The sequence below is a fragment of the Toxorhynchites rutilus genome, chromosome 1 (genome assembly GCF_029784135.1).
Source record: "Toxorhynchites rutilus septentrionalis strain SRP chromosome 1, ASM2978413v1, whole genome shotgun sequence".
In the NCBI taxonomy this organism is placed as follows: Eukaryota; Metazoa; Arthropoda; class Insecta; order Diptera; family Culicidae; genus Toxorhynchites; species Toxorhynchites rutilus.
Window position 1 is genome coordinate 86,050,252 of NC_073744.1, and position 14,603 is coordinate 86,064,854.

At 38.3% G+C, this 14,603-nt stretch overlaps 1 protein-coding gene across 2 annotated transcripts in view; it reads right to left on the minus strand.

Moving 5' to 3' along the window:
* LOC129762196 (phosphofurin acidic cluster sorting protein 2) overlaps positions 1 to 14,603 on the minus strand; it is an 83,494-nt gene that overhangs the window by 4,393 nt on the left and 64,498 nt on the right. The window contains exons 4-10 of one of the 2 annotated variants that reach the window (XM_055760227.1): positions 11,200 to 11,367; positions 10,449 to 10,947; positions 10,236 to 10,390; positions 9,918 to 10,177; positions 9,534 to 9,851; positions 9,381 to 9,471; positions 9,205 to 9,321 (exon numbers count right to left, since the gene is read on the minus strand). In XM_055760227.1, coding sequence (XP_055616202.1) covers positions 9,205 to 9,321; positions 9,381 to 9,471; positions 9,534 to 9,851; positions 9,918 to 10,177; positions 10,236 to 10,390; positions 10,449 to 10,947; positions 11,200 to 11,367 — 1,608 coding nt within the window. The remainder of the gene's footprint in view (positions 1 to 9,204; positions 9,322 to 9,380; positions 9,472 to 9,533; positions 9,852 to 9,917; positions 10,178 to 10,235; positions 10,391 to 10,448; positions 10,948 to 11,199; positions 11,368 to 14,603) is intronic. The other variant, XM_055760238.1, reaches the window with a different exon arrangement.

Sequence of the window (14,603 nt, forward strand, 5' to 3'; positions counted from 1 at the left end):
TATTCTAAAACAGACCATGTACATTTTGTTTATTGGCCCAAAAAATACCTGTGCAAAGTTTCAGATCAATCAGAGGGGCGCCTCAAAGCGCTCAAAGTTTTGATTTTTTGATCCTAGAAAATCAAAATATTAGTTTGAATTCTTTCTGAATTTGATTCATTTTTAAAAAAAATATCACACTTCCCTAAAAATTGGATTCTAGTTACATAGACGTAGTATGGTGACATAAAAATATTGAACGAAAACTAAAAACATGTTAACTTTGAAAAAGCCTAACTCATAAACGAAAAAAGACACCCGTTATGTGAAAGAGCCTAAGCTTTCAACAACAAAAAATATGGTGCCCTTGGTGCCGAAACCATGTAAACTATGAAAAACAATTACCGCCCATAATTACGAAAACAAAATTCTATTGTTTTCCCAAGTGTAATATTTTATCAAACAAGACTTATTGGTTTTAATTTGATGTGTATGTCACCTGAATCGGCTCAGTAATTCAAAAGTTATGAATCTTTGTGATGGAAAAGAGGTAAAAATTGATTTTTCGAACCATCGGTTAATTTTGAAAAATCCTAACGCAAGAACAAAAAATAACGCCTTCATGATTTTTGGATATGTTATGTAAAACATCCTCAGTTTTCAAGAAAAAATATAAAAAATATAGCGCCCTTGCTCCCGAGATCATGTAAACTATTAAAAACAAATACAATCAATAATTACAATATCCAATCCTGATTTTTTTTAAGTATACCGTGAAGCTCCCTTCTACCAGCCAGTGCATATTTCCAACCACTTTATATAAAATACTGTTTTTCACACTAACTACCTTATTTCTCTTGATATTTTTTTTTTCCTGTATACCTACTTGCACAACTATAATTATTTGAAAAATTGACAACCAAGTACTATTAGTTACTCTTAACTATATAAATTTCAGCCAATATCGTTTGTCGACCTGTCATTCGCCATTGTTGTTGTTTTCCTTAGCAAAGTGGCTAAAGGTGGCCGTACACTGTTTGCCCGGAGGTCAAATATTTGATATATTTTGACAGATAAAGTTTGATTTGATATTTGTACAAACACTATTTTGTTTGCCACTCACTCAACAGTGTTAAACAATGTCAAATACCGAACATGGATAAAATCGACTGAAATATTCAAGGTAACCTAACCATGTACCGACAGGTTCGAAGAACAGACTAAAAAAGTATTCGAGGCATCCAAAAATTGAATATTTGCTTGTTGTGTTTTGTGTAGCATATATTTGATCAGTACACGTCGACCAAATTTTATCTGTCAAAAAGAGTCAAATATTTGGCTTCGGTCAAACAGTGTATGAGCACCATAAGAGCATTGTCCACATTTGTTATCAATTTACAAAGTGTGAACGATTGAAAATCTTCGGAAAGTTATAAAAATTTTAATAATTTTTTCACATCCTTCCATTGCAAATTCGATCGTTTAACGCCAAAATAAACATGGCTGGAACAAGAACACCCGTATTTCTACTTGTTTTTTATTCCACCCAACAGATTTCATTTACTATTTCCGGATTTCCCTTTCGAAAGGCGGCCAAGCTGCACGGAATTCCGTATCCAACACTGCGCGAGAAGGTCTTGGGAAAGTATTCCAGACCACGTCCTGGAAAAGCAACCGTTCTCGATGTTACAGAAGGAGGAATAGTTGAATGGCTGATAGCCAAAGTAAAAGCTGGATTCCCCGTGAACTTTAAGAGATTACTGTTAAGCGTAGCACATTAAATGAGAAATTCAGGTCGTTCCAATTCATTTAAAAACGGGATACCGGCTCGTAAATGGATCAATGGGTTCATTAAACGGCATCCAGGAATATTAAAACGGGTACCAAGCGTATTGTCGAAGCATCGTGCAGCTGTTTCCAAGCAACAAATCAGGAGCAGTACGTAAAGTCTGCTTCATTTAATATTGGAACAAATTCTTTTGCTCATTGTGGCGCTCCTAGTGGACGGATTTGGAAACTTTTTTCACCCACGTGTCGGGAAATTCATTACCTTTCACCATGTATTTATGTCATAACACCAAACGATAGCATTTTGTAAACAACCGCCATGGAAGCCGAACGGAGAGATAAAATTGTGCACAGTTTTCTTGAAAATCCATTGTTGTCGGCATCTAAGCTAGCTAAACAGCATAAAATGCCCAGAAATACCGTATGGCGTGTTATCAAGCAGTACAAGGAAACATTGACGACGGCTCGGAAGCCGCATTCGAAGCGTCGGAGTGGAACTGTCGACCGGAAACTGCGTGGGAAAGTCATCAAGGCCGTCAAGAGGAATCCCAATCTTTCAGACCGCGATTTGGCCAATAAGTTCCAGGCCGCTCACAGTACGGTGCGACGAATTCGTCTCCGGGAAGGAATAAGGTCATTCCGAGCCAGCAAACAGCCAAATCGGACGCTGAAGCAGAACAATGTGGCCAGAATCCGTGCTCGAAAGCTGTACGACCAAGTGCTGACCAAGTTCGACGGATGTATTCTGATGGACGATGAGACATACGTGAAGGCGGACTTTGAGCAAATCCCAGGTCAAAAATTTTATTTGGCGACGGCTCGGGGGGATGTACCTGCAAAATTTAAGTTCGTGTTTGCGGATAAATTCGCCCGCAAGTACATGATTTGGCAGGGGATATGCAGTTGTGGACAGAAAACCAAAGTCTTTCTCACTGACAAGACAATGACATCAGAAGTCTACAAAAAAGAGAGCCTACAGAAACGGATTCTGCCGTTTATTCGTGCCCACGACCGTCCAGTAATGTTTTGGCCGGACCTCGCAAGCTGCCATTACAGCAAAACGGTTATGGAATGGTACGCAACGAACGGGGTCAGCGTAATACCGAAGGACCTCAACCCCCCAAACTGCCCCCAGTTCCGGCCGATAGAGAAATACTGGGCAATCACGAAGCGGAGGCTTAAGGCAAAGGGAAAACTTGTTAGGAACATGACTCAAATGAAGAACTGGTGGAATCAAATCGCCAAAACGGTGGACGAAAAGGGTGTGCGCCGCCTAATGTGCCGTATTACGGGAAAAGTACGAGAATTTCTTCGAAACAGCAATGAATAATTTTTTTAATTTTTTCTTATGAAAGAGTAAAGGAAATGCTACATTTGTATGAAAAACAAATTATGAATTCGTTAATAAATGACTGAACTACACGCAATTGTTTGTGTTCCAATATTAAATGAAGCAGACTTTACAATACCTACAAAGGAACTGGTTTTAGGTGGTTCCGACCAAAAAACGTCAAGGCAAAGGTAGTTAACATCGATCGAGAATATTACACTGCACTGTGTTGTGGAAATGCAGCCGTGCAGTTAGCAGTAACGTTAAAGCTATACCCGTACAATTCAGGATGCCAAAAGAGATCTGGCAGAGATTGGCCGAAAACTGGGCCGCAGTAAGAACGGAATAGGGTTGAATGTCCCTGATAGTTCCTGTTTCTTTTTTTACCCTTGGCTTGTTTAGCCGAAAATATCTTTCTCATTACTCTCTTTCAAAATTGGCATGTCACATGTCTCTTATGAAACGATGCTGCCATGCACAGAAAAAACATAATCCTGGTTTGTCTTCCACAAAATTCCTCTCAAATAATTTAGCTGCTGGACGTCAGCTTTTTCAGACCACTTGAAAGCTGTGGATAGAATGACAAACCTGCAATCGACATTGATCAACGGTGTCGGAGATGTGGATTGTATCCGTTAGATCATAATGCTGTTAATTACTCAGGTCTTATTGGAAAATCCAATAAAGAATTTTCATCATAAGCTAATAAATAAACGACATATTACTACTGTATTTCATTCGATTGTTGATTTCGACCCATTTAACATGTTTACAATAGAAAACATTATCTAATCTACTATTTCAAACGATTCATTGTTATAACAATTTGATTGTTGGAATTAGGAACCCCAATTAATGGAAATAAGAAAATGACGTTTTTGCCGGTTGCAATTAGGACCAATAGATGCAAAATATTTTTCATCATTATAGGCGGTTTGAATACAGCAACGCTCTTACCCGTATCAGTAGATGAACAAATACCAAGCAAGTAGTACATTTTAGAACATTATATACGCGCAAGCAGTAATTTTTAGAGTACACAAACGTTAAATAAGCTAAGCTAAGCTAAGCGGTATATGGGTACTTCACGGTAGTGTTTTTCCAAAAAAGACTAGCTAATTGGCTTCAACTTGATATGTCGATCATCTGAATCAGCTCAGTAGTTCAAAAGTTATGAATTTAAAAAAAAGTCAGTTTTGGAAAATGGGAAAATTTTTCGGACCCCGGAAAATAGCCACCTTAATAAAAAAAAAGGTCTAATATTTTGCGACAAAGAACAAAACTACCACTTTCCGCGAAAATCGGAGAACCACCATATCGGTTTGACATGGAATGACTGTATAAATGGATTTCTATCTACCTTCTGATTCTGTTTTCGCTTTATAAGAAAATGTGAATGTTTCAAAGTATTCATGGCAAAAAAAAACAATCTAGGCGGGACGAAGTTCGCCGGGTCAGCTAGTGCCTTATGTTTATAAGGCACTAGCTGGGTATACAGGGTATACAGGGGATACAGGGTATACAGGGTACACAGGTTGGTGGCGTCGACTGGGGGTGTGGAGGGGCGGATCGCCCCCGGGTGCCCGATTGCAGGGGTGCAGAATGAACCGAATTTATATGAATAAAATTGGATAAATAAGATTTCCAGCGAGGGGGGGGGGGGGCCTGCAGAACGACTCTTCCGCCCCGTGTACAAAAGCTTCACTCGACGCACAAAAGTGAAGCGATTTTCATTTTAAAAAAATGAAAATAAAGCTTATTTTAGGACATTTTCGATGTACGACCAAGTGCTGACCAAGTTCGACGGATGTATTCTGATGGACGATGAGACATACGTGAAGGCGGACTTTGAGCAAATCCCAGGTCAAAAATTTTATTTGGCGACGGCTCGGGGGGATGTACCTGCAAAATTTAAGTTCGTGTTTGCGGATAAATTCGCCCGCAAGTACATGATTTGGCAGGGGATATGCAGTTGTGGACAGAAAACCAAAGTCTTTCTCACTGACAAGACAATGACATCAGAAGTCTACAAAAAAGAGAGCCTACAGAAACGGATTCTGCCGTTTATTCGTGCCCACGACCGTCCAGTAATGTTTTGGCCGGACCTCGCAAGCTGCCATTACAGCAAAACGGTTATGGAATGGTACGCAACGAACGGGGTCAGCGTAATACCGAAGGACCTCAACCCCCCAAACTGCCCCCAGTTCCGGCCGATAGAGAAATACTGGGCAATCACGAAGCGGAGGCTTAAGGCAAAGGGAAAACTTGTTAGGAACATGACTCAAATGAAGAACTGGTGGAATCAAATCGCCAAAACGGTGGACGAAAAGGGTGTGCGCCGCCTAATGTGCCGTATTACGGGAAAAGTACGAGAATTTCTTCGAAACAGCAATGAATAATTTTTTTAATTTTTTCTTATGAAAGAGTAAAGGAAATGCTACATTTGTATGAAAAACAAATTATGAATTCGTTAATAAATGACTGAACTACACGCAATTGTTTGTGTTCCAATATTAAATGAAGCAGACTTTACAATACCTACAAAGGAACTGGTTTTAGGTGGTTCCGACCAAAAAACGTCAAGGCAAAGGTAGTTAACATCGATCGAGAATATTACACTGCACTGTGTTGTGGAAATGCAGCCGTGCAGTTAGCAGTAACGTTAAAGCTATACCCGTACAATTCAGGATGCCAAAAGAGATCTGGCAGAGATTGGCCGAAAACTGGGCCGCAGTAAGAACGGAATAGGGTTGAATGTCCCTGATAGTTCCTGTTTCTTTTTTTACCCTTGGCTTGTTTAGCCGAAAATATATTTCTCATTACTCTCTTTCAAAATTGGCATGTCACATGTCTCTTATGAAACGATGCTGCCATGCACAGAAAAAACATAATCCTGGTTTGTCTTCCACAAAATTCCTCTCAAATAATTTAGCTGCTGGACGTCAGCTTTTTCAGACCACTTGAAAGCTGTGGATAGAATGACAAACCTGCAATCGACATTGATCAACGGTGTCGGAGATGTGGATTGTATCCGTTAGATCATAATGCTGTTAATTACTCAGGTCTTATTGGAAAATCCAATAAAGAATTTTCATCATAAGCTAATAAATAAACGACATATTACTACTGTATTTCATTCGATTGTTGATTTCGACCCATTTAACATGTTTACAATAGAAAACATTATCTAATCTACTATTTCAAACGATTCATTGTTATAACAATTTGATTGTTGGAATTAGGAACCCCAATTAATGGAAATAAGAAAATGACGTTTTTGCCGGTTGCAATTAGGACCAATAGATGCAAAATATTTTTCATCATTATAGGCGGTTTGAATACAGCAACGCTCTTACCCGTATCAGTAGATGAACAAATACCAAGCAAGTAGTACATTTTAGAACATTATATACGCGCAAGCAGTAATTTTTAGAGTACACAAACGTTAAATAAGCTAAGCTAAGCTAAGCGGTATATGGGTACTTCACGGTAGTGTTTTTCCAAAAAAGACTAGCTAATTGGCTTCAACTTGATATGTCGATCATCTGAATCAGCTCAGTAGTTCAAAAGTTATGAATTTAAAAAAAAGTCAGTTTTGGAAAATGGGAAAATTTTTCGGACCCCGGAAAATAGCCACCTTAATAAAAAAAAAGGTCTAATATTTTGCGACAAAGAACAAAACTACCACTTTCCGCGAAAATCGGAGAACCACCATATCGGTTTGACATGGAATGACTGTATAAAGGGATTTCTATCTACCTTCTGATTCTGTTTTCGCTTTATAAGAAAATGTGAATGTTTCAAAGTATTCATGGCAAAAAAAAACAATCTAGGCGGGACGAAGTTCGCCGGGTCAGCTAGTGCCTTATGTTTATAAGGCACTAGCTGGGTATACAGGGTATACAGGGGATACAGGGTATACAGGGTACACAGGTTGGTGGCGTCGACTGGGGGTGTGGAGGGGCGGATCGCCCCCGGGTGCCCGATTGCAGGGGTGCAGAATGAACCGAATTTATATGAATAAAATTGGATAAATAAGATTTCCAGCGAGGGGGGGGGGGCTGCAGAACGACTCTTCCGCCCCGGGTACAAAAGCTTCACTCGACGCACAAAAGTGAAGCGATTTTCATTTTAAAAAAATGAAAATAAAGCTTATTTTAGGACATTTTCGATGTGCAAAAACTCTTTTTTCGATGACGCGTTTTAAACGTTGAATAAAATTCTTTATGTACAACTCTAACATTACAACTTCGATGCTGTTGAAAATCTGAATTATTTCTTTTTTAAGTTCCTCCAAATTTTGAGGTTCAATAACATTGCAACGGTCCTTCACGTACCCCCAGAGGAAGTAATCGACGACGAGAAATGTTGAAATTCTTACCATAAGAGGACAAAGTTTCATTAAGGATTCGGTTGTTCGAGTAATACGATTTCACTAAAAATACACGTTCTTGTAAATTGTGATCCTTGACACTAAAAACCATCCGATCAGAATGAACGAGTAGCCGAATATCATCGTCCCGAAGTGAGAAATGCCGTGCTACCATCGACGGAGCGGAAAAAAAATCATAAGGAGCTATTCGATTTTTTTCTGCGTGAGCGTTTAATCTCGAATCGCGAAAGTTCATTCACCTCTAGTACCTGAAATGACGATTTTCCCAGGCTTCTCAGTTTAGAAGTACGTTTTAGGGAAACATATTCCAGTCTGCACAGAAACAAGCGAGTACAAAAGTACTCGCAGCTTGAATATATTTGCAATGCGAATTCCCCTAGGTGCATGATTTTGAAGTCCGTGTTAGGGAAACGCAACTCGGAGGGAAAAAAAACTCTCCCTACTTGCATGTATTTGCAAAGCGGAATCCCACAGGTATATTCAATTCGAAGTCTTTGTTGTGGAAACCGTAAATCGGGCCAATCAAAACTTGGCATTTAGGGCGTTTAAATAACGCTTAACATTTTACAGTTCTCGCGTAACTTTTGAAAAGGTCCAATGTAACATTTTCGCCAACTCGAGAAAAACGTAGTTGAAGACCCGAACATTATTTCGCGAATTGTCTTAAAAGCTATCAATCTTTATCACTGTTTTCACCACTAGCTGTCAAGAATAACTTCGTAAAACCAATCGTAACTATTGTTCCGTGATTTGAGATTAAGGTTGAAGCCTCGGAGCGAAAAATGTTACATTGGACGTTTTGACTGCCCGCGTTTGCACATTGGACATATTACGTTGCACTATAAAAATTTGAAACTAACTAATAAACAACAATCCAAATATCAGCATTTCGTTCTAAAGACTGTTTATTATTGTTATCACTCGTTGAATTGCACTGAAATTGATAACAACACCTGTAAGAAACAAATTCCAAAACGACCGAAGTACGACTGCGAGTTGTTTTGACTGCTTTGTTACTTCGGACGTTTCGGCCGTCGGAGGAAAGTGGCGTCCGAAGTAACAGCCGGGTGCTTAAAATTCGAATCTGTACATTGGATATTTTTTGTATCGGCGACAAAAAGATGAAGAAGATAGATACGTGAACGATTGTTCTTGTAATACATTCAATGATTGAAAACTAATAGCGTGCATCCATTAACTCGATTTGTTTACATTTGTTACATAGGACCTTTTCAAAAGTTACGCGAGAGTTGTTCAATTGTTTGTCTCATGAAAAATAACATTTGATTAATTGTGATAGACGCGTAGTAATATTTTCCATCAATTGATGCAAACATCTTTCTGATCTATTAAGAAATGGTCGAGTTTCTAAGCATTCTGAATATTTAATTTTTCCCTGCATGTTCTGTGTTTACGTTTTCATTTCGCCTCCGGTTAGACGTAGTCCCACGTCAGAATGAACTCTCATTTTTGGTATTTTTTATGAAAATTCTAACATTTTTCTATATTTCATGTTTTGACCAGAATTTTGGAGGTATTGTAGTTTTTGAGTTATATTTTTTGTAAAAAATCAAGAAAACTTTTTAACCCTTTTCAAAAAATAGTCTAATTCTTTTTAGAATATTTCGAGTATGCAAAGTTGCTTTAAAGACCCTTGTGATGGTGCTGCCAACGGCCAGTCGAGTTGGCATGAAATTCGTCATTGAAAGTTTACCTCGCATTGGAACAGGATGCGATTGTTTTGGTGAACAAATCAGCCGTGCGACTCCTTCCACGCATTGTTCCTTCTCAGCATCGCGATCTTTTTCCTTTTTTTTGCCCAATCGCATGACTGAAAATTTGAAATTGAAATAAACCATTTCAAACGAACTTTTTCCTTCGTGATTTTACCACTTTTTTGTTTTTTCTCCTTGGTAGCATAACTCAGAGTTAAGCCATTGGTGTATTCTCCATTATTGGGAGCCAAGGGTAATCGCCACACCTACAATGTTATATTGTTAGAAGAAAAAGACAAAAAAATGTAGTAAAAATTCTTGCATTTACCTGTAAATGTCTAAATGTACTTTTAATACTGTTTTTGCCAGTTGGATCCTGACCCTTGCCCTGTGATTTATCTTTCAAATCTAAAACAGGCCGTGCCAATGGCCAATAATCTATTTGCAATTCCAACGATTCTTGTGCCCCACTGCCGTATGACTGGGTCGTGAGAACAGGCGTGATCGGAGCTGGGGGCGAAGCTCGACCGCTTTGTGGAGGAGAACTTGATACTATTCGATCGGAGCCTTGCTGTGAACTGAGTGCCAATGTTTCATCTAAATCAAGTGATACTTGCGGTCCATCGAGACACCCTATTCTGACATCCTGCGAGCGATTATATAATAAAAAAACAGATATTAGATGGTAATGTGAAATGTTGCGGAAACATACGCTTATGAATGGTACGAATATTTGACACGAATCCTCATCCCTGTAGTTGACCATGGCTTCGGCGATAGGAACTTGTGTGCACGGACCGCTCGAATGTAAATATCGCTGTATCCGACTGATAATTTCCGTTGACTCATTTTTCGTTTGTGCGCTTTCAATGTTGGCCGCTCGCTCACATAGTTGCAGCCAGTTTTCTGTTCCAAACATGCCTGAGTAACTGGAATCAATCAAACTCAGATATCGCGCCACTCCGCATGAGCCTGGAAATCAAATTTGCTTATCATTTCTGATATTTTTAGACAATAATGTAAATACTACCTAAAGGAACGATATAAAATCTGATATGATTGACCCAGTCTGGAGGACGAATACCCAACAATTCAACATAATGACGCAAAACTGCGCCTTGCAACCAATCTCCACCAACTAGGAGTACTTTGACAGTTGTTGGCGGTTTGGCGGTCGAATTACAGCTGAAATCAAAAACACTTTTTGAATACAGTCCACAAAAGGATAAGAAAATTAACTGACTATTTTTGAATTTTATTCATCAGTGCTTGTGTGATTGCTTTCACCTCTGCGGTATTGTTTGGCGAAAATGTCGGACGAAAAGTCGATGATATGAGTGATACGAGTCTTGGTGTAAAAGAGGAACTGCTACTAGCTTCCGGTGGTCCAACTACGGTGACAATATCAGGCAGTTGAGATTCTTCAGTGGTGAAGGTACGCGAAAGTTGTTCCAGTAATGATTTTCGTGGTTCAACGTTTGTAGGAGAAAGACATGTCTCCAGAGGTGACGGTTTCGGTTGATCACCACAGGAGAAACTTAGTGATTGCTTCTGTTTCTTAGCACTATTGGGAGTGCTGCTACTAGTGCGAAATAGACGGTTTTTCTTCTCGACAGCAGTCGGTTCCTTTTCCTTAGGGGGACTGCCGGTGTTCTGTGGATCCGATGAAAGTGGCTCTGGATCAGTATTCCCAGCACCGCCCTCGTTGCCTGAGCTGTCGTTTTTCCAGTCACCTGACCGATCTACAGTTGGACACAAACATAATAACCAGTTGAATTGATAATAATTCGTATCGATTTCGTCACACAACCAGGAGGTAATTACGAAGGAAAAGATAAAGTATTGTCGTGGAAGTATGGACTAACGATAAGTTGAAATGAAACACATTTTGGATAGACTACTTAACAATAGGCAAATTAAACTAATAATGACATAGAATGTAAAATATTAAATGTTGTGAATACTGGTAGAAATATGTAAATCAAGCTACAAACCTTGGCTAGTATTCAGACTGTTATTGTAATTGCTAGTATGATTATTATTACTGACAATGTTGTTGTTCATACTGTTATTAATATTATTAGCAATTGTTACAGAATTGCTTTTCTTATCGGCGAGTGAGTCACGCTTCTCTAAAACAGTTTTCTTTTCTGGCATATTATCTGTAAAAACAAAAAGAAATGAAAAGAAACACAAACAGAACAAGCCATGCGACATTTTTTTATGATTATGAGATAATACGATCAGTTTTTGCAAGATTCTCTATTGATAAGGTCACAGGAAAAATGTTGCAGCATTTTGAACAATACTAATTCATTTCGCTGAGATTTTTCCTAATTATAATTAGTGAACTGACTTTACACTGGTTGTGCCAATCATCATACACTATGAATTTAGCATCACAGGAAGATCGTTCCATCTCGTATCGGAGTTGGCAGTCCCCTCACAGAATCCATTCAAATTTTACGAATGTGGAATTATTAGCCAACTAAGTATCTTCGCATATCCAATTATCCACATCCACAAAGTTTGACATAATTCAAATACTATGGTTGGCGCAAAATCCTTCAAAAGCCTCTAATATGCGAGAGTGAATGGGGTCATGAAATCTAGCGATACTATAGAAACATCTCTCAAATATTTATACGCTCACCAATTCTATCACTCCACAAACTCCTTCATCGAAAGGAGTTACAATACGATTGGTTATTTTTGTTACCCGAACATTTTTCTCGGTAAACATGCTTGGAAGCTGAACGTGAATCCTGCGAAACATGTTCAACTTTGTTAGGTACGATAATTTGTTATTCCTAGCGCTGAAAAAACTGTGATTAGAACCATACGAATTCGTCCCTAAATAAAACATAGAATATCTAGCTTAATAAAGTGACAGTAGTTATCAAACATTCACGAGACTCGACTGTATCCAGATCTTCGTCCTTCCGAAAATATTTCTGAAGCTTCAAACACCTCCTTAATAGCATTTCCTCAGTTCGGGGATTGAACACTTGACCTGTAAACGAATGTTTATTCCTATTGTTTATTCTCCACATACATATGCTATTCTGCCCAAATATGCATGGTTGACGTAAGCGCCAACTGTGCGTTTTCAATTGAAGTAAAATAACAACCCATATTCGACCGTTAATATTTAGGAAATGTTTGATATGGTGTAAAGAATGTTCCACCATATCAAAGAAACCATATTGTTTGGTGAAAGCAGGAGTTTAATATCATTTGTTGACGAATGCCACAATCGAATCGAATGATTCTAATTGACGGGGAAGGATCTTGTACTGGGTATTTTCAAGGATAAATCGATTCCTCCTTCGAGCTTTTTTTTCAGCTAAACGAAGCGAATTTTAATCCTTTTATTCAAAAGATAAGATGTCTAAAAGTTATGTCCTTATGAATTATTGTCCGTCCAGGATATCTTAGGTAGTCGTGATCCTGATCTTCTGCTTCATCTATACCTGTTCCTCAGAAGCGCCGATGTCAACGTTTAATGATGTTTCCTCCGATGTATCCCTGTATCATATCCCTCCTATCCGATCGATAAACTTTTACTTAGTCGCGGCAATACATACACACACTCTTAACAGATACATGGGCCGAAGGTTGTGCAGTCTACTGATCATTCAACAAGAGAAAAATGTTGTACCGCTCATGACAACTCTACACGAGCTGATGATTGTACCGGCTAGTGACCATTCAACACTGGATCCTCGAGTCGAGAGAGACACACCACTCTAGATATGCGGTACAGACTAGGGGGTGCTAAGTGGTGCGGACTCAATCTACTTCATTTTCAAGCAAATTCATGCATGTTTTCAAGCGATTTCTTGCAATAAATTCTTAGACCACCAGAGATGCCAGATTTACAAATATGTTTGTAAATTTACAGACATATCTGTAAAACACTTTTTATTTTTGTTGTAGACTTTTTGGATATAACAATATTTCACAGGTTTTTGAAAAATAAAAGGACTCTATTCATCACATCAAAGATATTTGACTCACCATATGACATTTTTCCATAGTTTTAATACAGAAAAGTTATTATATTTAGTTTATATCAATACACATGACGTTAGACCAGCGATACTCAACCTGCGGCCCGGCAGTCTTTCTGGTTGGCCCATCTCGTGTGTATGAAGTTTGGAATTCATACACATAAGTACTTTTGCCCTGACATCATTGCAGACGAAAGAGAGGATACGGTTATTCACAATTAATGAAAAATTGCATTCTCTGCAGGTAACGAAAAATCTTGAACGAAAATTGTCTCTGATAATTATTTTTTGTTCTAAATAAGATTGTTTTGCTGAAATGCAAGGAGATTTATTGAGAAATAGTTAAGCTAGGGTCAGGACTATGTCTTCTAAGTATTAAAACAAAATCGAATAAAAATTTTAATTCTATTCTCAACAATTTACATTCGCTTTCGGGTCTGCTTATGATGCAATATGGGTTACTGTTCGATATTGTTACCACAGACATGGTTCATGGCCAAGTGGGGATCTAAAACTTGTATAGCCTTGCATGGCGGATGGAAAATATACACTGTATTTTCTTATAAATTTCATCAACGACAAGACTGCAAGCCTTGGTGGATGTCCAATATATCAACGAAGAAATACTGATTTTTATAAAAAATAACAACGTATGTATGTGTATGTATGTATGTGTAGATCGTTGAAACATTTAAACACACTTACAACACATAACTTATTAAGTGGTCCGAAAAAACAATTTTTTCCACTTTTTCCCAAAAATGACAAATGAAAATTAATAACTTTTGAATCACTGAATCGATTTAGATGATCGACATATAGAATTGAAACTAATGACTTAGCCTTTTATTAAAAAACATTTAACTTGCGAAAAAAATAATTATTTTTATTTTTTTTTATTTTTATTTGTCAATTCATCAACGGGCTGTAAGGGCCCCAATGATGTGCTTAAGGATATATAAAATTCTAAATCTACTTTTAAATCTAAACATGAATCAAATGACATCGTATTACAATTAATTACATCAAATTACAGTCATCACATATTAAAGATACACTTAAAAACAATAATCACGGGACTGTTTGTTCTGTAAAAAAAGAGCTAAATATCCGACGAAGAAGCGTTCGGGATAAATGGTAATCGAACAGCATGGCTACCCTGTTGAAGAGTCTTTGTAGACCATTTAACCACCGAACATGCCGTAGCTTGTACGTAGGGCGGGCAATCGTAACATCAAGTTATTTCGAAGAGCCCGAGGTCGAACGTTGAAATTATTTTTTTCCAGAAGACCGGGACAATCGATGCGTTCTTGTAAGGTATCAGCTATCATCAAAGCCCTGGCTGTGTCTCGACGAACCGACAAAGTTTCCAAGCTGATCAGCTG